At 48.9% G+C, this 22,884-nt stretch overlaps 1 protein-coding gene across 2 annotated transcripts in view; it reads left to right on the top strand.

Moving 5' to 3' along the window:
* Nucleotides 1-3,288: 3,288 nt before the first annotated feature.
* The window catches only part of LOC133341283 (homeobox protein OTX2-like), a 34,525-nt gene continuing 14,929 nt past the window's right edge, over nt 3,289-22,884 (top strand). For both annotated transcript variants that reach the window (XM_061549794.1, XM_061549793.1), the window contains exons 1-2: nt 3,289-3,809; nt 21,880-22,111. In XM_061549794.1, the coding sequence (XP_061405778.1) occupies nt 22,018-22,111 (94 nt within the window). In that variant the 5' untranslated portion in view covers nt 3,289-3,809; nt 21,880-22,017. The remainder of the gene's footprint in view (nt 3,810-21,879; nt 22,112-22,884) is intronic.

Genomic DNA, 22,884 nt, shown 5'->3' with positions numbered 1-22,884 from the left:
TTTCGGGTTATGTTTCATATTCACTCGTCAAATCTTTCCGCGCCTCACCTCCTTCACGGACATATCCAGCCCCATGGTGTAATGCACCGCCACACTCGTAGCAGGACTGCGTGCGGGTGACGCGCGTGATTTGATGCTCGGAATGGCCATTCGGGCAGTGATGGACATTCCACATTACTGCGGCGGGGGTGAGTCTATCCGCAGGGCAACCGCCGTTGACTGCCCCACAACAATGGTATTCCCAACATCGGAGGGATGATGGTCTCCGATACAAGATATGAATTCGCAATCTTCCGATTGTGCTGAGCCACCCGTTGTGTGTACGTGTGTATACTGCTCATGTATACTGTATGTATATACTGTGTGGAGAGCGGTAGTGCAGTAGTTATCGCACTGCGCCACAAACCAGGTCACCCGAGGTTCGATTCCTGCTCGCGGCCAACATCCGTGACGAACACCTGAATCGCTCCTCGGCTGCATCGATGGAGGCAATGGAGAGACAAAGGCGGCCGGGCGTGGGTCTGGCCAGCCACCCTTTCGTGTGCCGGTGTCGGCCTTCACCTATGTAGGCGGTGCTCCGATTGGGAGTATCAACGTGCTCGTAAAAAAAAACCACACAAATTGTCGACGAGTTCTCGACGCGTCATCGCAACTTTCGCTTGCCGACGTGAAAAGGTGGCGCGCGCTCGAGATGCAGAGCAGCGGGGTGTTCGTCACATCCCGGATAATTGCCGCACGGTAGACACACCCGCCGCGACTGCTTGGCCTGGCCTGCGCAGCGGCTTCCACCGTGCGTGTGCGTACACGCGCGCGTGTCACCGGGCCTCCACAGAGTTGCAGTAAAGCAGCCCCGGTGACACAGCCTCTCAGATTTAGCAATCTTTGGAAGAACGTCATCAACCAGTCAGGGTGTTGACTGTTATGTTAGCCGACTCTCTGTGTCGTATTGCATTATATTTCTAAGTTTACTAGGTCTGTTTTCTCTTTCATTTGTACCTGATGATGATTGCCTGTGTTGCAATCGAAACGTCGTGTGCTATTATTACATTAAAAAAAATGTTCTACGTTACTTTACCGAAAGAACCAAAGAGTAAGTTTATCATGAGTAGAGGATCGGGGGTGGGTGGGAAGGAGGGGATACACACACATACACCAGTACCTCTCAACAGATATAACAGGGAGAAATTCATCTTCTTGGTTCTTTCGGTAAAGTCACGTAGAAGGGAAATAATAAAATAATAAAAATAAAACATAATAAAATACAATTCTCACGACGTTTCGGCCACAACGCAAGCAGCCGTACTCAGGTGAAGAACCTGGTGAAGAACCTGAGGACGGCTGCTTGCGTTGTGGCCGAAACGTCGTGAGAATTGTATTTTATTATGTTTTATTTTTATTGTTTTATTATTTCCCTTTTACGTGACTTTACCGAAAGAACCAAGAAGATGAATCCCTGCAGTCACGAAAGCTTTAAAGGGAGAAATTCGTTAACATCGTCATCATCACCAGCGGCCATGCTCAATCCACCGCTGGTTGAAGACCTCCCCGAAGCTCAAACCGCCACGTGTCACGCGCGCCAGAGCTGATCTCGTTATGCACCGTGGCGTACCTGACGGGTCCTCGTCCCTGTACACGCAGCTGTCAACCCACGCGGGTTGACCCCGTATTCTTGTACAGGGAAGTTGAATGTCTATGTCCATACGGCGTACAGCCGTTTCAATACGGGCAAAAACTAATGGTCTGTCTGTTTGTGTTTCTCCCTTGTGATGGGACTTTGTAGGATGAACGTTGAGATTCATAAGGGGCACGGGGTGACCAATAAGGTCTGAATTGGTCTGTGATAAGGTAGGGCACTGACAATGGGTTGACAGGTTTGTGTATAACATCTCTAGATGTCCGTCAATCGAATGCACGACAATGTGGATGTATGTATGCTGAACTTCTTTCGCACCGTACGTAGCCAACCGTGGTAATCGGGGGTGGGTGTACAAAGCGAACGCATCCCAAGACGTTTGACAGCTTTGCGCAGATAGAACCCGCTGTAGATCAACATTGTTCAACATTACGCAGTACATACACACTTACTATCATCATCATCATCAGCCACGGTCAATCCACTGCTGGATGAATGCCTCCCCAAGTCGTCGCCATCTCGTGCGATCCAGCGGTGCACGAACGCTCGTGAACAGATGTAATCGCTCCACCTCCTGGGAGGACGTAACCCTCCCCGTTCCGTTCCACTCCTTGGCTGCCACTCCGTTGCCATTCTTGACCAAGGGCTCTGTCGTTCATTTCAGCGGCGCGTCCTGCCCCCCTACCCCCAACTCCACACCCTGTTCTTGATTTTAAAAAACAACAACAAGCTTTTACTTCGAAGCCTCGAACAGCTCTTCCCGGCATGGTGACACGGGACCAGCGGTGGCGCGGTCGCCACCTGTTGACGATGTTCCCGGTTCGAATCCAGCGGCCGCCCTGATTATTTCCGCAAGTATATACTACGACGTTTCGACCACTTGTGTTGCGATCGAAACGTCGTCGTTTTTTGTTATTCTCTTTTAACCTATCTACGTGACTTTACCGAAAGACCCAAAGCATATTAATTCCTGCAGTCACGAAAGCTTCAAGTCAAAATGTATTTCTGCAAGCTTAGGCCAGGATTCAAAATCTTCCACATTTACTCAATTGGGATTGTACGAAACAATCATCGCCCCCTACTGGCAGACTAATGCCCAAGGTCACTGTTTCACTTATCAAAATAATAATCTATCGTTCTCGTCTGTCACACACACACACATAACATTACAGACTATTGGGGCAGGTGCTGTGAGCGAGCACCTATGAAAGTTGGCACGTCACACGAGGTGGTCGTTGGCCAGCACCACGCCGGGCCGCCTTTGTCTCTCTAGTGGCGATGTTGAAACACACACACGCATATACACGTAAAATAATATACACACACACGTGCGTAAAACGACCTTTCTACATATGCGTCGCGTTTGCATTGATTGCAGCTCAAGCACAAGAGGCGTTAGGATTAGGCGGAGGTACAGCCCCTCGGGGCTCCGTGTAATTATATATAATTATATATAGAGAGAGAGCGAGAGAGCCGTGCGGGCGAGGTGAGTGAGCCCAGAGCCCTCTTATCACACCGTGAGCACGGCAAGACCGCTCAGTGGGAGTTCTCCTGTCACCGTGAGCATGCCACGCGTGTGTGCCGCGCGGGTTTGCTAAAGCGCACGGCTGCGTCACGGCGGGGGGGGGGGGGGGCTGGCTCTCGGTGGTAGTTCTGTAGTGCGCAGAAGCACTGTTTTTGCAGGCGAGTATCATTAATACTACGACTGCTACTACTAAAGAGCGGCGCAACCTGTTCAGTCGAAGTCTATCCAGAGGCGACACGCACACAATGTTGTCACACTATATACGAGAATCGTAGGCTTGTTATTGTATTAGAGAGTCAGGGTAGTGGGGGGGGGGTCTACACAGCCAGGGTGCTGTGTTCATTGATGCGGAAACATTGAGTGAACCCTCGGCACGAGTGCGAACGCAGCCTACGTACGCAGCCGCTTTGGGTACGACGCTCATAACAACAACAACAGATTGATTTGTATTCGTCACTCTACGTTAGGAGACTATTCGGCTCATGCGTGAATAGGGGGGGGGATTGAGCTGCAGTCATTCGCACAATGGGCAGGTTACAGGATACGAAGGGTCCGGAGGCGAGTGGCCGCTTGCCGCTGCGTGCGGTGTCGGGATGAGCCAAGCGGACTGCATGGCGGGAGGAAGATTTATCCTCTGCACACCCCTGTGACGTAAGATCTCTCTTTCTCTCCGGATTTTACTCTTGGTGTGTATGTGTGTGTATACGTTGAATTTCTTTCGCGCCGTACGTAGCCACAGCCCTGCTAATCGGAGGTTTTCTACGCGCTGAGAATGTACGCTAATGTCGAACTTCTTTCGCACCGTACGTAGCCACAGCCCTGCTCATCGGAGGCGCTCTTCGTACGTCGACATATCTGCTACGACTAAGGGTCATTGCCCGAAACGTCACCGTATACACGTATTTTACGTTTCGTAGCCAGTGTTGGTTGACGAAAGAACGCGTTGCGTTTGTTGTGGTGCTGCTTGTCCGCCGATTGCAGCTGCCACTGTGTAGCAGTCGAGTAACTTTGGGGACAAAGTAGCCACTGTTCGTTTCACGATAGAAGCGATGATCGATGATTATGTGAAGATGGTTAACGTCTTCTCGTTACGCGGGCGCGTGCGTCTGTTTGTTACTTTATGGAATGAAAGTTTGTCGAAATATATATTTCATTATTTGCGTACTGCAGAAGCGGCTCAAAGCAACCGCGTGGCATCTGTCAGTGCTAACGTGGTCTCGTTGAACTGCCGATTGACTTAATACATCGACTTTTGTTCTTGTTGTATCTAACGCGGCAGAATGTCTCCGTCCGTTTGCGTGCTGCAGTGAAACTTCAACATTTCATTGTTCACGCAAATTCGGGGCGAGTTTACGAACAGCGTGACCCGTTTATAGATACCCCACTATAGCAATCGGGAGGGAAACGATTGTTCAAGGCCTCTCTGCGCGTATCCCACCGATCTCAATACCTAATATGTCCATTGTGATTTTAATACTCCTCTGATGCACTTTGTTTCAACATAGCCGGTGTGGTTCGCTTACAACACTCACTATACTTCGTTAGAGGTTCAGAAAGTAACAGGGCCATGATTATTTCAATGGGGTATGTACAATTGAATCACCTTTGTGTGTGTGTGTACATACACGTGTATCGGAGTTCGTATGCACGGTCAACACCAACGACGAGTACCTGGTGCGGTGTGTAGTAAACATCGCCACTGGGGAGACAAAGGCGGCCGGGCGTGGTGCTGGCCACCCACTCCCTCGTGTGCTGTGCCGGCCTTCATAGGTGCTCCGAAAATCTGTTAAGGACACAGAGGGGATCTTTGTCTTGTAAATGTTGTGGGTTTTACTCCCCAACACACCGGCGTGATGAACTAGTAACGAATTTTCACGTTTTGTTTACGTGACGAATCTTACTAATTGGCTGTGTCGGGTGGTGGCGGGTTTAACGACATATTTATATATTTACGCGATCTAACCCCCCCCAAAAAAACCTCTCCATTATGGATCTTTGTCTTCTTCTTGGTTCTTTTGGTAAAGTCACGTAGAAGGGAAATGATAAAATAATAAAAATTAAACATTTTATTATGTTTTATTTGTATTATTGTATTATGTTTTTATTTTTATTATTTTATTACTTCCCTTCTACGTGACTTTATCGAAAAAACCAAGAAGATGAATCCCTGCAGTCACGAAAGCTTTAAATCGAAAGATCTTTGTCTTGTTTGCGTGCGTTTGAAAACGCGCTGTTCTCGGGAGGTCATCGACTTGGATTGTGGCACAGAACCACGCTGCGAGTGCCTGCCGGGGCACACACACACACAGAGACGATACGAGTGACAAAGACATTCCAAGCAGCCGAAATTCACTCGGTTTAAATTAATACTCATAATCGTTTATTTATCTCGGCGAAATAAACCATTTTAAAATGTAGGCCTCGATTGTTAGACGTACATCGTTATCGTGTATCCAACACTACATTTATTTATGAGCTATCCCAAAACGCAGACTAAATATATATTAAAAGTGTATTCTCTATCAGAACCTAACTTCAGCTATTGAATTCAACCTATTATTAATTGACATATTTGATAATACACGACCATTAATTCATTGCGCCTGTGTATCCTTGGGGACAAACATGACAATATATATACCATATATGTTACATTTATATATAATGTCAAGTTATATCATGTAACACAGATGTAATGTACCGTAGTACAGTACATACTGCGGTTGTAGACCGTATATGAATACAACTATAATGGACCCCGCCATAGGAATGTGGAATTTCCACCTCGAGTTCAGTGTCGTTGGCTATCGGTACTAAACAGAGGCTCGTCATGTCACTCAGTGCAAGAACGTCCATGCCAACACCAATAATTATAATCGATGTTCCTTGATGTTGTTGTTCTGCGCTGATGCCCCACGCAATCTCCCTCGTAAATCCTAGCCGGGTAACTGGCTACGCGGCACTTTCCGTCCAACAAATGTACCCCACGATTGCTGGGCTTGGTGATTGCTCTTCGCCTTCACGCGTTCGTTTCATGGCGAGCGCTTTTGACGTTTGCCGATGAAGAATCGCCGTTTCAGAGGCGCAAAGGAATGTGCACTTCGCCTGGCCACACGCGTTTATCTCTCTCACGGCTTTAGCGTCAGACTCCACGGGAGGCGAAGACTCGACTTGGCTCGCTGACGTTGTTGTATTTGTATTTGAAGATTGTATTTGTGTGTGTGTGTGTTCACGACTTCTGTGAGATACTTTAAAGCAACGCGGCAAGAACGTTTAGGCTAAACCCCCGGGTCCGAAGAAACGAATTAGCCTCATGGTCGTTATTTTTGGAGGAACCTAAATGATATATTTTCTTATTGTGTTCGTATTTTTCTACGTAATATGAAAGCATGGATTCAACTACTGTGCATGTGTGTGCTTGATTCATCTCCCTTGCTCCTTTTATACAACACCATTACAATTGGCATCACTCCTAGTGAGGAATACATTTACTTGGTAAAATAAAAATAGTTTATTTTTTTGTTGTGTACGTATTTGTTTCAGTGATTTGTTTACCTTTCTTATACTTTACACTCCTATCGGTTTTTGTATTGTTTGTTGTTGTAACGATTCTGACCCGCCCCTACTGGGCATCTGTGAAAAAGAGCTTTTTAGATCATCGGATTCCTCCTGTATCAATACAGATTCTGATAACTGAATCGATCCACGTGCGGGCATGGAGCTCACGAACCTACGCATAATTATTCGCTTACAGCACTTGCCCCAACAGTCTATGTAGGATACACGGGGGATCGTTGTCTTTGTGTTTTATGTATCTGTATGTTACTGCGTGTGTGTGGTTTGTTTGTTTGTAGTGTGGGGAGCGGTGGCGCAGTGGTTAGCGCACTGGTGTTACTAACCCGGCGGCCCAAGTTCGATTCTCGCTCACGGCCACCACCGTGACGATTATCTGAACCGATGCTGGGCCTCCCCTAGGTAGACTCAGCCTTCAATGAGTACCTGGCACGGTGTGCAAATATCGCCGCTGGTGTGGTGGTGGCCACCGACCACCTTTAAAGGTGGCTCACTAACAACACTTGCCCCAAAAGTCTGTTGAGGTTATACGGGGGATATTTGTCTTTGTGTAGTGTATGTGTGTGAGTGTATGCCTATTAATATAATGCAAGTACATATACATATACATGCTGGTTTTAACATTAAGAAAAAAATGACGGCAGCCAAAAAGACAGAGAAGATGGGGGGGTCAGCTCGTGCGGAGTCGCCGTGCCGAACTTCTCGAGTGCGAGACGAGGCGACGGCTTTGACGAGACCTTCACCCATCATCGCTGCTGCTGCTGCTGCTGGTGTTGGTGGTGGTGGTGATGGTGGTGTTAAATAGCAAGCGGCGGTGAGGTCGAGCGACCGAAGTAAATTCGACTGAAGCTGCTTTTTTGGATCTAGCCCAAATCCTATTACAGTTAAAGTAAATTGCTTTCGTCCGTACTCAAGACGGACTGAGCGTCCCTCTTATATAAGCGGTCATCGTCATCATCAGCAGCAGCAGCCATGGTCAGTCCACCGCTGGAGGATGTCCTTTCATCGCTCCATCTCCCTCGGTGTACGACGATTCGTCATCGGATGCGTTGCATTCATGAGCTGATTACTCTTCCTGACCGCCGGTTCTTAGCGTCATAGGCACATCAACGGAGCTCTGTAGACGTTGTGTGTACACGTGTGCGCTTGCGAACAGCACCCGCCCCAAACGCGTGTGTCATAGGCGATCACGGGAGATCTTTGTCTTTGTGATGAAACGTGAGAGAGCGGTGGCGCTGTTGTTGGCGCGACACGCCACGAACCCGGCCACCCGAGTTCGATTCCCGCTCACGGCCACCAACACCAGCGACGATTATCTGAACCGGTCATGGGCCTCCCTCTAGGTCGACTCGGCCTCAAATGAGCACCTGGTACGATGTGTAAACATCGCCACTGGGGAGACAAAGGCGTCCGGGCGTGGTGCTGGCCACCTCTGTTGTTATTTGACCATACCTCCCCGCGCTGGTCAGTGCGTGTTGGCGTACAGGACAACAATGTGGGGGGGGGGGGGGGGGGGTTCTGCTGCCGAAGCTTTTAAGCGTCGCGTTGAACGCTTCTTTGTTTTACCGAGACTGCGCTGACGATCGCCGACACTTAGTGGACCAAGTAACTTGCCTCCCGTTGAATGCGCGGCGACGGTGAAGGCTGGAAACCCCCGCGAGGAGCAGGCCCCACACTACGCGTCTCCTGCACGGAGTGCAGCTTGACGCTCGCATTGCAGTCGACACGGACGGAATACGAAACACACAACGGCGATATCGCAAACGCGATGGTGCGTTCGTAGAGGAGACGCGTTACATTTGAATCTCAACCGCGAAATCATGATTTTGATCCGTAAAGTAGTAGCCCCATGAGAAAGGAAATACTTCACACGCCGGTCGATACTTCTTAAAAATATGGTAACCGAAAGGCTTTTCGCGCAAGTGGGTATGTGCTACTGAAGAAGGTCAATTGCCCTGAAACGTTTATGATTACTATTTTATTAACTTAAGGTCGCAGGATTGTTGACAAGTGTGTTGAGCTTTTATTTTATTTATAACAATTATCATCCACTGCTGGATGAAGGCGATCCCAGGCCGCCTCCATCCCACCTACGATGAGCACGGTTGGCTACGTACGGCGCGAAAGAAGTTCAACACATAGGTACATACTTACACACATATTGACTAAGGTCCTTTGTTCTAAGCGTTTAACGGGGACTTGTTCCACGTTCGTGTACTGCATGTATGAGCAGGCGCGTGCGTAGTCGACCGATACACATTATGTACAATACATAATACAGGTAATGCATTATATTCGCTGTTCTAATGATACTCGTGAATTACCAAATGCGCCATTGTTTCTATAACTATTACTTAAGATATACTACTGAATAGAGCCCAGTGTAATAAACAACGGTGTTTGTATTTGTATAGCGACTAAAAGCGATCATGAACATATGTCTGCAGTATTTATATATAGAGAGAAATATCCCCCGTGTAGCCTTAACTGACTGTTGGGGCAAGTGCTGTTAGCGAGTAGCAGCAGCAGCAGCACCTATGAAGGCCGGCACGGCACACGAGGGGGACGATTGGTCACCGACACGCCCGACCGCCTTTGTCTCCCCTCGCGTTGCTGCAACGGATGTAATAATCCACACAGCAGCACCTGCATCTACACCACACATCACCTATACCACACATCACCTATACCATCCATACCACACACGGTGAAGCAATGTGCAGATATACAACACATGCCACGTTCACCGCTCGTCTTAGACTAAAGCCCTGAGAGATGCATGATCCCGTATGCGTCTGAGAGGCACATACATCGCTGCAATTATAAATGTGTAAAGTGACGAAGGCGGGTGAGAGTGGTGCGTACACCGGGTAGAGATTGTGGCGATGCAATCAGCTGGTGTCCGGGTGCAAGGTGGATTTAATTAATCGCCGGATCGCTTAGAGAGACGACCGCGACTTGGGCAGGCCTTCGTCCAGCAGTGGATCGATCACGGCTGCTCGTTAAGATGATGGTGGTGATGATGATGAAAACAAATAGGCGGATCATTGAAACAAATCTCAGTTGAGCTTTATAGATGATGTGCAAAAAGTCGCACTATTATCGAGATTTGTATCCAGACCGTACATGAAGACGAACAATGTTCGGCTTGCACGCGTGGCTTATGCTGTTTGTACCACACAGCCCTTACGTTAGAGAGTCCAGAATAGGCTTGGCAGGTGAGCATAGTTTGTTGTGAATGCGTGAGTGATTATCAATTATTCACATCCCTTGTTTCCCATCACGTCGTGTCTGTCATGTGCGATTGGGGAGGGGGGGGGGTGATCATACTTCACCACCCTGGTCATTGATAGTGGGTGAAGGGTTACTCGAGACCGGTTCAGTTATCACTCGCTGCTGATATTACCCGTGACAGGGAATTGAACTCAAGTGAGGCTGCTTCGTAGTGGAATGCACGAACCACCGCGTATTGTGAGCTTAAGTACAACGCTCGGTCACCTTTGTCTCCCCGTCGCTGCATTACGGACTGATTTAAGGCCGAGTAGACCTACAGGGGAAGCCCAGGACAGGCTCAGATAACCACCTGTCACTGATGTTATCTGCAGCCGTGAATCTAACTCTCTTGGCCAGGATCAAAGCGATGTGCGCTAACCACTGCGCCACCACTCCCCACGTGTGTGTGTGTATATTTATACAGCGGCACGTGCGTCCTCACGCATAGCGAATACTCAGAGCAACATCCCAAGCGGTGTTAGCGAGCCCCTATTGAGCAAGGCCAGTCGACGTGGGGTAAGGGCCAGGATAACTTAAGCGAACGTGGTCTAAACCATGCCAGCTTTGTCTATCCAGTGCTCCAGGTCCTCATTTAAGGTCGAGTCTATCTAGGCGAGGGACAGGGTATGTTCAGTTAAACACCACGTGCCCACTGATGATGGTTATCCGTGACCGGGAATCTACGCAGCGGGGCAGCCGGGGCTCGTAGTGCAGTGCGTCAACAACTACACCACCGCTCCCCACACTTACATACAAGACAAAGATGCCCAGTACATCCCTAACAGACTGTTGTGGTATGTCGTGTTCACGAGCACATAGTAAGGCCGGCAAGGCGGGTTGCCAACACCACGCCCGACCGCCTTTGTCTCCCCAGTGCTGATGTTTACACACCGCAGCGGGTACACATTGAAGACTGAATCGATCGGGGGAAGGCTCGGAACCGGTTAAAATATTCGCCAATGTCGTTGATCATTCACGCATACACATACAAACTCACACACATACAGACTCACACATATACAGACTCACACACACACATACACAGACTCACACACATACACAGACTCACACACACACATACACAGACTCACACACATACACAGACTCACACACACACAGACTCACACACACAGACGTGCACACACACAGACATACAAACAAAGACAAAGACGTACAAAGACAAAGATCCCCCCTACAGGCTTAACAGACTGTTGGGGCAAGTGCTGTTATACAGCACGGCACACGAGGGGGTGGGTGGCCAGCACCACGCTCGGCCGCTCTTGTTTCCCGAGTGACGATGATTTTACACAGCGCACCAGGGACTCATTTGATGCTGAGTCGACCTAGGGGAGGCCCAGCACCGATTCAGATAATCGTCACTGGACACACAAAGATCCCCCGTATAGCCTTAACAGACTGTTGGGGCAAGTGCTGTTTGCGAGCACCTATGAAGGCCAAAACGGCACACAAGGAAGTTGGTGGCCAACACCACGCCCGGCCACATTTGCCTCCCTAGTGGCGATGCTTTTACACACCGCACACACACACGGACTCACACGCACCAACGCACACACATGGGCATGCACACAGACGCAGCAGCAGACACAGACTCACACACACAGACGTACACACAGACGTACACACACACGGGCATACACACAGACGCATCAGCACACACAGACGCAGCACACACAGACGTACACACAGACGTACACACACACGGGCATACACACACACACAGACTCACACACAGACTCACACACGGACGTATACACACACTGGCATACACACAGACGCAGCACACACACAGACGCAGCACACACACACAGATGTACACAAACAGACGTACACACACGGGCATACACACAGACGTAGCACTCACACACAGACTCACACACACACAGACGTACACACACACTGGCATACACACAGATGCAGCGCACACGCTGTGTACGCGAAGGGAAGTAATGTCTGGCGACTGTCACACCTGCACATGGGTTCGTGTCCGTGTATTGAGACTGGGCTAGCCACGATATGGTAATGCTACGATATCTTTATATCGTATGGTCCACGATAATCTATCGTATGTTTTTTTGTTGTTGTTGCCAAATCTTGATGTCGTTATTATCGTTGGTGCACACTTTTTGCTTAATTCTTTATTTACGGACACCATGCATATACAGAAACATGCACGACATAACAAACTCACCGTTTTACGTTGGAATTAAGTATCGATTCCCGGTGTAAGTCACAGCTTGACGATTATGTGACGTGGAAATTTCGGATTCTAACTTTGAATGTTTAGTGAAGTTTTGACATTGACAGCAAGTGCGTTATTAGCGTTGTGGATTGTAAATGTACAATGATTAGACGACGTACATGGCAAGGCTTACGTTGAGTCAACTGCAGTTGAATTAACTTTTACTTTTTAATGTGTACTGGAACAGCAAAACACAAACGATCAAATAACAACATTGTAAGATACAATTACAAAGATATGCGAAATTGATATCGCGATAATCGTCATATCTTGACATCGTATCTTCAACATAATATCGCGACAAACCCAATTGAAAAAAGGCTTCAGTCGTTCACCTCTCCATAGCCTTCGTGTCTGTGCTCTGAAGGGTCATTGCCCGAAACGTCGCCTTATCCATGTGGTTGTTTTTTTCTTCTCTTCCCCATTCCATACCTGTCAACCCCTTATCAGTGCCCTGCCTTATTACAGACCAATTCAGACCATATTGGTCACCCCGTGCCCTTTTAAATCTCAAAGTTCAGCCGACAAAATCGCATCACAAGGGAGAAGAAACACAAAGTCAAAACAATGTTTTGCCCGTACGCCGTGTGGACCTGAACACGCAATTTCCCTGCACAAGAATGCGGGGTAAACCGTACGGGTTGACAGCTGTGCTATCCGGGCAAGCAGCGGTCATCGTGTTTGTTCGCCACTGCCAATGCGGCACCACAAGACCACAACCCAACACGTTCCCCTCGAGTCCCGCGGTGACCGCGAGAGCTGTCGTGGTGTCACGCCGTCACGGGTCTCGCGCCGCTCAACTCGCAATTCGCGTGACACCGGCTCGACTCCCATCTCCTGGCGCGGGGTTAATTGAAACAATGGTGCAGGTTTGATTTGTGTGTTTTTTTGTTGTTGTAAATCCACCCCATCACAGATATTCTTAGGTTTTTTTCGGTAAAGTCACGTAGGTAAAAAATTAAAATTAATAAAAGTAAAATAAAAATAAAATAAAAATCACGACGTTTCGGAGGCAATGTCTACCTGCTTACAGCAAGCGTGCAGTGCGCGAGATACCTGAAGACGGAAGCTTGTGTTGCCTCCGAAACGTCGTGATTTTTATTTTATTTTTATTTTACTTTTATTAATTTTAATTTTTTACCTACGTGACTTTACCGAAAAAAACCTAAGAATATGAATACTTGCAGTCACGAAAGCTTCAAATCTAGAACCATCACAGATAGTCAGTGAGCTCGCGCGTGCAGTGCAGTGGGGTAAAGTGTGGGTACTCCCATCTCGTCTGAAGCGTCTGGCCAGCATGAGAGGGAAGTCCAAAATGCCCTCTTATTATAGCAGCGGTCGGTCAACCAGAATAACAAGAAGAAGAGACTTTTTTCTTCCCCGTTCGGTAAAAATAAAATAAAAACCTCAATATTTCAAGAGCTCACAATGCAACGTGAATACGAGACGGTGTGTGGTCCATAGTTAAAAAAAACACTTCTCACGAAGCAGCTCCATAAAGAGCCATGTTACCGACTCCCTGCTTTTGTAGGGAGAAAGTCGCGTCCAGAGCTCTCGTTCATAGAGGACCCTTCAGTCAGACGTCGCGTGGGCAAGGCATTTAAGGGCTGCCCAACTTCCACCTGCAGTGCGCGACATCGGCAGGTAGACATCGTCACGAACGTGTGCGGACTCGTCTCCTCGTCATCGGCCCGACACACAAAGGGATTATTATCCTGGCTGTCTCGGGCGAATCCACACACACACACGCGCGCACACACACACGCACGTGCGGCGTCGGCCGTCACTGTGGTCTGTACAGTGCAATACACATATATACAATACGTTTTCAATATATATACAAAGAAGATTCGTCCGTATAGCCCTGGAGCAAGTGCTGTCAGCGAGCACCTGTGAAGGCCGAAACGGTACACGAGGGGGTGGGTGGGTGGCCAGCACCACGCCCGGCCGCCTTTGTCTCCCTTGTGGCGATGTTTACACACACACACCGGATTGTTCGGATTATAAGGCGCACACCCTCCCCCCCTCTTCCCCACCCCCTGTATCTTACAGAAAAGTTTGGTCGGGGGAGGGGGCGGTGCGTCTTATAATCCGGTAGCTGTGTGGACGTGAGTGGCCAGAGCTGTGTAAACTTGAAACCAGGCACCAGTTTAAAGTGAGCCTCACTTTATCTCCCCATCCAGTGCTGATGTTTGCACACCGCACCGGCTACTAATTTCGGCTGAGTCGACCCACGATAACAGCCCAGGAACGGTTCCGATATTGGTCACAGATGTTGACCGCGAGCAACAATTAATCGAACCCTCCCTTGGCCGTGCGGGCGTCGATAGCCCAGTGCGCTAACCACCGCGCCACCGCTCCCCCACGTGTGAATTACACACACACACAGTGAGTGTACCTGTACGTAGCACACAAACGCGCATCGGAGATGACTCTTTCGAAATATGCCCACGAATGTTACTTTGACTCTGAATTTTAGTTTAGCATTTTTTTTCTCATTTGAGTCGGTGTATTAAATGTTAAGGTCTTACCTTGATTATGTAATAATCGTACAATCCGGGGGTTGCCGTGTATTGACGATATATATATAGTACTATACAACACAATAGGACGGGCTTGAGTTGAATATGATTATTAGGTCTTCCCCACAGAGGTTTATTTAGCTTTGGAGAATAGTTGCCCTTTCTTTTTGAGTTCAGTACATGCAACTATATATATAGGACTAATAGGTGTGTATGTAACATTGTCATATAACCCTATAATTACATTACTTTAAATAGAGCGCTTTAATGGCAATACTTCTATAAAGTAAAAAATGTATATACTGTACACAAATTGTAAATGTTTGATATGTACTGTATTGCGTAGGCCTATAATCGGAATATAAAAACAAAGATCCCCCGTATAGGCTTAACAAAATGTTCGGGCAAGTGATGTTAGCGAGCACCTATGAAGGCCGGCACGGCACATGTGGGGGGTGGGTGGCCAGCACCACGCCCGGCCGCCTTTGTCTCTCTCGTGGCGATGTTTACAGAACGCACCAGATTTGAGGCTGAATCGACCCACAGGAGGTCAAGGATTGGTTCAGTTAATCGTCACCGCTGTTGGTGCCCTTGAACGGGGGATCGAACTGGAGTCGCCGGTGTATTAGTGCAGCGCACTAACCGCTGCACCACCGCTCCCCAGTATAACACACACGCGCCGTCAAACAACACAGCCTCGGGTTTTGTCAAAACCTTGAAGGTAACAGTTTTACGAATCGAGTAATATTTCCAAATAAAAATTCAAACCCTTGTCAGTGCACGTGCCAGTGTATACTTCAGCTCTCGACTGCATATATACCTACGTTTGCTTGTGGTTTCGAAACAAATCACTTACGCGAACAAATCTAATATATTTTTGGCGTTGAGTATTTTTACAAATCAGGTGACGTATGTTTCGTCTTATCCGCGTTTGAAAAGAGATACACACGCACACGGCTGATGCGTTTCGACATATTTGTTGTAGACTGTATGACAATCCAGTAATTGCTTATCTGGCAACAATCGTTTCAACAGGCGTCGACTCTGCTGATGACACCCAGAATGTTGAAACCAAGGCCAAAGCTTGCTCGCTTAAATAAATACTGCTGAAGGATAATATTGGTCTGGACTGATGGACTGAAACATATATACATGTATTCATATATATGCTTAATTAAATGGTGATCCAAGCAATGCGCGGCGCCCTTTGATTTCAGATGCAACTCAAAGTATCGTCTGGGTCAGCACCAATGTTTGCAGATGATGCCACCAACACCTCGCCATCGCTTCCTTCCTTCTGCCCAAATTCCGTGGTTGTTGTTGTCGGCAGCCCGGGCCTTTAAGGTGGTTCGCTCTTACAGCCGAGTCTTGCTTACACATGTGGGATGATCCATTTATAGATATCCCATTGACTTCGAATGTCCCTCTTTCGTCTCAAGTAGATGATTGAAGATTGTGACAGCGATGGCTCCGTATCTTGCAGAGGAGAGAGTTGGATTATTTTAATAATCGAATTGCGATTGGGGGGGAGGGCGTTGTCGAAGCTCTGCAGTGAATGTTTTTTTTTCTATATAATTTCTCCTGATTTTGGAGGGGTATCTATACATGGATCGCCTTGTATCAAACCTAATATATGAACTCTACAATTATATGCAGCTGTATTTCTACGTGAAATCAAATAAATGTAATGACGTTTCAGAACGTATTTGCTCCACGACGACGACTCTCGTCATTATTTGTGCGTCACGTTCGAGCATTTTATTACATTTGTGTGCTTGCCTTTAACATGTGGCACCTCCATCAGCGTTCATTTAAGCAAAGCCTGGCCGCTGATGAGACACTCTGTGCCAAAACTCGCGGTGCAGGGCTTGCCTGCACCGAGTCGATTGCTTGCTGGAATTACGCACTCGCAGAAGGCCATGCACGAGGCCTCTGGGGAGTCGTGTTTGTTGACGAAAGAGGCATTGTTCGCGTACCTATTTGGGTGCTGACATTCGTTTGTGTCGTGCGCACATTCACGACGCGTTTTTGAATATTCCATTCGGCTCGTCGATGGTGAATGGCCTTTTGATGGCCTCCGCCGCCGCCGCTGCTGCTGCAGTGGCCTATAGCTGGATGTGTACGCCGACTTTGGCTCCGGATGAAAGGTATCGATTGGCTATTGTTTCATGCGCACTAGTGAACAAGAGCCCGCGCGCGTTGTCCGTGCGTGTCGTGTATATTCGCCGCGCGCTTTGTCGCCCCGTTTGGATGTTCCACGCGGACAACAACAGCAACAACAACAACAACAGCAGCAACAACAACAACAACAGCAACAACAACAACAACAACAGCAGCAACAACAACAACAACAGCAACAACAACAACAGCAGCAACAACAGCAACAACAACAACAACAGCAAGCACCTTGGATGCGTCGAGCGGGCGCGAGCGGTGGCACGGTGGTTAGCACCGCCATGCGCTAGAAACCCCCGGCGACCCCAGGTCGATTGCCCGGTCACGTCCAACAGATGCCATTGATTGGCGAATGGTAGCATGAACACGTCCTCGTCACTTCCCCCATCTACTTCATCAACCCGCGCTGACCAGCGTGGTGAAGTATGGTCAAACACCCCCCCCCCTTTAACATAATACACTTTTCGGGATAGCCCTTCGTCCATTGGTGGATGGAGAAGGGCTGGAATGTATTGTTTTATTAAACATAATAAATACCTGTGTAGAGTACGAACAATGCTTCCTACTATGTACATCCCGTACACTTACATAGTCATTCATCCAGCAGTTGATCGATCAAATATTTTGTCATTTTATCAGGTAAGACCCATAATAAAATGTTGTGGTGACTGAAGTATGAATACACATACCTGTACAATAACCATACATGTCAACCCCTATCAGTGCCCGACTTGTTACAGACCTTATTGATCACCCCTTGCCCTTATCTCAACTTTCATCCTACCGATACACACGAGTAAAGACCTCCCTATTAGCTCGTGATTAACATCGCGTCGATGTTTTCATTCCATTGCCCCTAAAAATGAACGCACGATATGTATTAAATGTGTACGGCATATGCGTATACTGTATTGTATCTTCAGTTGTTTAGCAATCTAATTTACCTTCAGCTCATCTTTATGGTCTTGTTTTTAAGTTATTCCAAAATGTCTTGCAGTTCCCGTAGATTCGTTGCAACAAACGACTGTCATCAGCGAATCTGACTTGGCCACATATTCTCGAATTATGAATGTATTCGCGCGTATATTTTGCAACATATTCCACTGTAGCGAGTTCATATAACCTGCTGTGACATATGGATCAGCAAGGTGGACAACTATCGAATAACAAGTTGGAAAGTTTCGCACGCAAAGAAGCGTTGATATAAATACGAGCGCTCGGAATGCCATTGAGAGATAGGGACAGAAAGACGTCCACGGGACGTTAAGTGAAAAACAAACGCAGGTGAAAGGCGCCATTACGGGGGTCGAGGCGAAGAAGGGAATGCCAGCCGAAGGCAGTCAGTCCGCGGAGACGGAGCGATCGCAAATCGAGAATCCACTCTGTGCGATTCCGGTCGATGCTCACGCGAGAGGGATGAACGTGGCTTGTTTTTGGATTTCGTCAAGCAGTGGACAGAGCCTGGCCGCTGTTGTCCGACAACGACGACAAGGAGGATGATGATGATGAGTAACAACAAAACGACGCCGCAAGGGGGACGGTTGTGTAGCCGGAGTGCTGTCGGCACTCGGGCGACACCGTCGTTAGTCTGGCAAATATAATTTGCATCCTCCCAGACCTATCGGCAAATAAAGCACCGAGCATTGGCCTCCGACTTTGGATACAAAGGGTGCTAATTGGCGCATCGGGGAGTCTTGATTTAAAGGCATTAAAAGCGGCTGGCACCTTGTTAGGAGGCTGGGCAACTTCAACGGCAGGATGCCGTGGTAGCAGGTAACGACGGGTGGTCGTGGTTGGTGGTGGTGGTGGTGGGGAGTGGTTATTCTTTTTAAACGGTGTCGTGGTGCATGGACAAGTGGTGCCACGGAGGGCGTTGGGGGGGAGTTGGTGAAGAGGAGGAGGAGGAGGTGTTTTGTGTTTCGTTAGTCACGTCCTGAGCGCGTCGGGGTCGTGCTGGTTATAAACAAGCGCGGCTGCCGTGGAGTCCACGGAGCAAAACGCGGCGCGGCTGGTTCTGACCTCTCTGTTCCATCTGCCTCGGACCGCAAAAACGATAGAGAGAGGGGGGGGGGCCTGCCTTGGAGGTGCGTGTCGGGTGTGTGTACATCCGACAACCCCCGTCCGACTCTATCCATGTCAACAGGACACATTGCTGCTGCTGCTGTAAGTACATTGCATTACGCACGAATGTAATCGCGATACTATGAAACGTAAACGTTGTTGTTGGTCTTCTTCGTCTTTGTAAACGCAGTTTGAGACGACCACCACGGCGCGTAGGGGTTTTTTTTTTGCCGCTTCGCGAAATTCGCGGCTGTGCTGTGGGTCCGGGTCGCGCAGCGCGCGCGGTGCTGCTCCCCGCGTTGTCCGACGTTCCGCTCCACGTGCCTGGAGCTTATTTACAGCAGCAGCAGCAACACCAGAAAACACATCGGTAGAGCTAACACCAAACAACAAAACAGACTACAATTTATATTTTAAATTCTTATTGTTATTTCCTTGTTTCAACGTAAGTTGTCAATGCCCGTTGAAGTCTTCCACGTATTTGTTGCACAGCATAAGAAGGCATATCCCCTCCGACAATCTACTGCTGGATAAACGCCTCTCCCCCCCCCCCCCACGCTGCGTTGGGGATTCTTTGACCATACTTCACCTCGCTGGTCAGTGTGCGGGTTGGTGATGGTTTAGGCCGAGGACGGGTTTACACATCACTCCTCCGTAATCCGTGCGCTGCGCGGCGCGCTCACCATTCGCTCTCCACCCCGTCTCTAGCTCTTGTTGATCTGTGCGCTTTACACCTCTATACTTTTGAGCTTCGGGACAAGTAGTCGCACGTAGTCACTCACGAGTAGTCGGACGCGTTTGCTGCCTACCGATGTTTGTGGGGTTCTTCATCATGGGCTGCGCGCAGATAATGCCACGACTTCTCGATGTCACCTTGCTCTGCGCCACCATCATGCTTGGGGGGGGGGGGGGTTCCTCCTTTCACGATGTCCGGCTGTTCACCGATCCTTGGTGGAGTTATTGCATCGCGCGTTGCGCTCGCGTCAAACTCGACCTGTGAGCGCACCGGTTAGCGAGCTTCGGAATCAGATATTATATATTTATTTATTTTTTTACCGGGTTAATCCGATGAGCAACAAAGCTCTTTCTCACAGATGCCCGGTAGCTTAATTCCACTGGTGCGGCGTTCATCAGTGGCGAGTGATATCGAAACCCGTTACGGCGTTGGACCTCTGATAACCAATCCCACTTGCTGTGTGCGTGTGACCGGGCGTATTTAACCTTTTAACCGAACCTGAATGGGTTTTTTTTGTGTGTGTGTGTGTGTAAAATATATAAATAAATAACGCATGTATATAACACGCGTGTTGGTTTGTTTAAAGCAATAATCGTACTGCACTGGCGATGTGATTCGTTACGAGTGTTTGAATTGCAACCCGCAGCGACCAGCGGGGTGAAGTATGGTCAAACAAACCCCCCACGTTAGACAACACGCCGTGGGGGGGAGGGGTGGGGGGTGGGCTTCATCCAGCAGTGGATTGGCAAAGTTCTAGAGATAATTCTTGCAGTATATATATACTGCGCAGTATATATATACTGCACAGTATATATATACTGTGCAGTATATATATATACTGTACTGCATCTGCTGACGCTACTGTGGCGTAGCGCTCGGCCCACAACCTCGAAGGGTCGATGAGTTCGATCCCGGCCGAAGGGTTCGAACTCACGGCCCCATCAATCCTTCTTGCGCGTAGTTTGTGTCGAGCGCTGCATACCACGTGGACGTGTGCCGCGTGTTGCCCGGCGCGATGTTCCGACGTTTCGCAACTCGGTGTGCCGGCAGCTACTTTCTCGCAAGCGAATCCGCTGGCAGCCGCTGAGCAGGACTTTACGTGAAGGAATGACGCAAATGCACACCACGTTTTCTTATTGAAAATAGGTACATTCTAAATATCACCGTCCTGGTCACAAAAGCAAAGTTTGTGGGTAATAATGGTCATTTTTTTAGGCACAAGTAATTGGAAAATAACACTTACTATCCAGGAACTATTTTTTTTACACCGTGAATTGTGTTCAGACCACTGCCAACTCAGCAGCTACAGCTGCTCCATGACCAAATGCTTGACATGCACTGGCCAGTCTTGGGGATGTATGGCACGAAACATCTCCCTGACACTAATGCCGAAGTGTTCGCGGCTGTGATGCGCTGTGTGGAGCTGCAGTGGCGTGTTTACTGCGGTAAAACAAACCCACGCCCGACAGAGCGTGTAGAGGCCTTCATCCAGCAGTGGATTAACAAAGGGTTGTATAAATATATTGTATAACATGGACAGCAAGTCCTCGTTTAACGTCGTAGATGCGTTCCTGAAAAGTGCTGCGTTAAGCGAAAAACGCCTTAAGCGAAAACAATTACCCCATAGATAATGTCACGATAAAGTTTGGCGAGATACGACGTTCTACAACTACTACGACTACGCACACTGAGGGCACGCCGCCGCGTTACTGCATCATTCCACGTACCGTATCACTGTACCGCTCAGCAACGCAGTTCAAGAAAGTAGTTCGTCGTCGACCGCTCAGAAACCGCGTTATGACGGGCGTGTTATAACGGGTGTGTTATAAAGGGGTGTGTTTCGCGTTATAACGGGCGTGTTATAACGGGTGTGTTATAATGGGCGCGTTCCGCGTTATAGCGAGTGTGTTATAACGGGCGTGTTATAACGGGCGTGTTATAATGGGCGCGTTCCGCGTTATAGCGAGTGTGTTATAACGGGCGTGTTATAATGGGGTGCGTTTCGCGTTATAACGGCGCGCATTTCGCGTTGTGCGGAAAGTGAAAGCGAGGACTCGCCGTCTCTATATATATTCATCCATACGTCATCTCTCTCTCTCTGCCGTGGTGCCTGCCTCCCAGGGTGACGCTGCAGGCTGACGAAAGCGGGTCGGAGTGAGGGAGCCGCGTCGCGCGACCACAGAGAACCCCCCCTGCACCACCGACTCCCCCCCCCCCCCCCCACACCACAAGGCGCTCGGAGAAGCAGTGTGGGGCACCATGGCGTACCTGGACCTCAAGCAGACCGCCTACCCGGGCCTCAGCCTCGCCACCAATGGCATGGACCTGTTCCATCCCGCGCTCGGATACCCAGGTGAGATCCCAGCCGTTGAGGGTGGTCACCGCTCGCGAGATGCGTACGCCACGGTGGGGACCCTGCCGCCAGCGCCCAGGTGCTAGTGAATGGTGAAAGAGTTTGGCTTTGCGCTTGCGGGTGTGCGGCAGTTACCCGAGCCATCGGCGCTCCGGTGTTTGCATTGTCCTTGTACTGCTCCGCCTCTCGGCTCGCCTTTTGGGCTAGCACTGGTGAGACGATGCCGTTGAAGGAGAAGAACCATTGCCACGACATGTCGTCTTTGATTTATTTTTTCAGGCCATACACACGGTGTTGTTATTGACAAATGTGAGGGGTTTTGTTGTTGTTTGTGCATATGCACAACTGCCAACGCAACAGCAGCAGCAGCAACATCACCATCACCGACTTTAGTTTGCTTGACGGAGATGAACATCGCTGGACTCTGCTTTGTACCTGCGCCCGAATCTTTAATTATCTTTGAAAAATCCGATGAGCTATGAAGCTCTTTTCCCACAGATGTATCCTGCGGACACGTGTCTCTTACCTACAACGCGCAATACAGAGGCTCGTGTCTGCCCAGCTTCATAGTCGCGTACGTTTCTCTTGAGGAATCTGTTTAGACTTTCGACCGCGTCACCTTGCCGATGAGTCTCGGGCCGTGTGTAATGGACACGTCAGCACACGTTCGCCCAAAAGAGGATTAAGAGAAACACCATCACCCACCAGCACGTCGGTCGGGCCATCCGAGTACACGCCACTGTGAGGGCGTCTCTCCACCGCATTCGTATTGG

The sequence above is a fragment of the Lethenteron reissneri genome, chromosome 11 (assembly GCF_015708825.2).
Source record: "Lethenteron reissneri isolate LAM-NWPU_2019-01 chromosome 11, ASM1570882v1, whole genome shotgun sequence".
Classification (NCBI taxonomy): Eukaryota; Metazoa; Chordata; class Hyperoartia; order Petromyzontiformes; family Petromyzontidae; genus Lethenteron; species Lethenteron reissneri.
The sequence above is the reverse complement of the archived record's forward strand: the minus strand, read 5'-3'. Positions and strand labels throughout refer to the sequence as shown.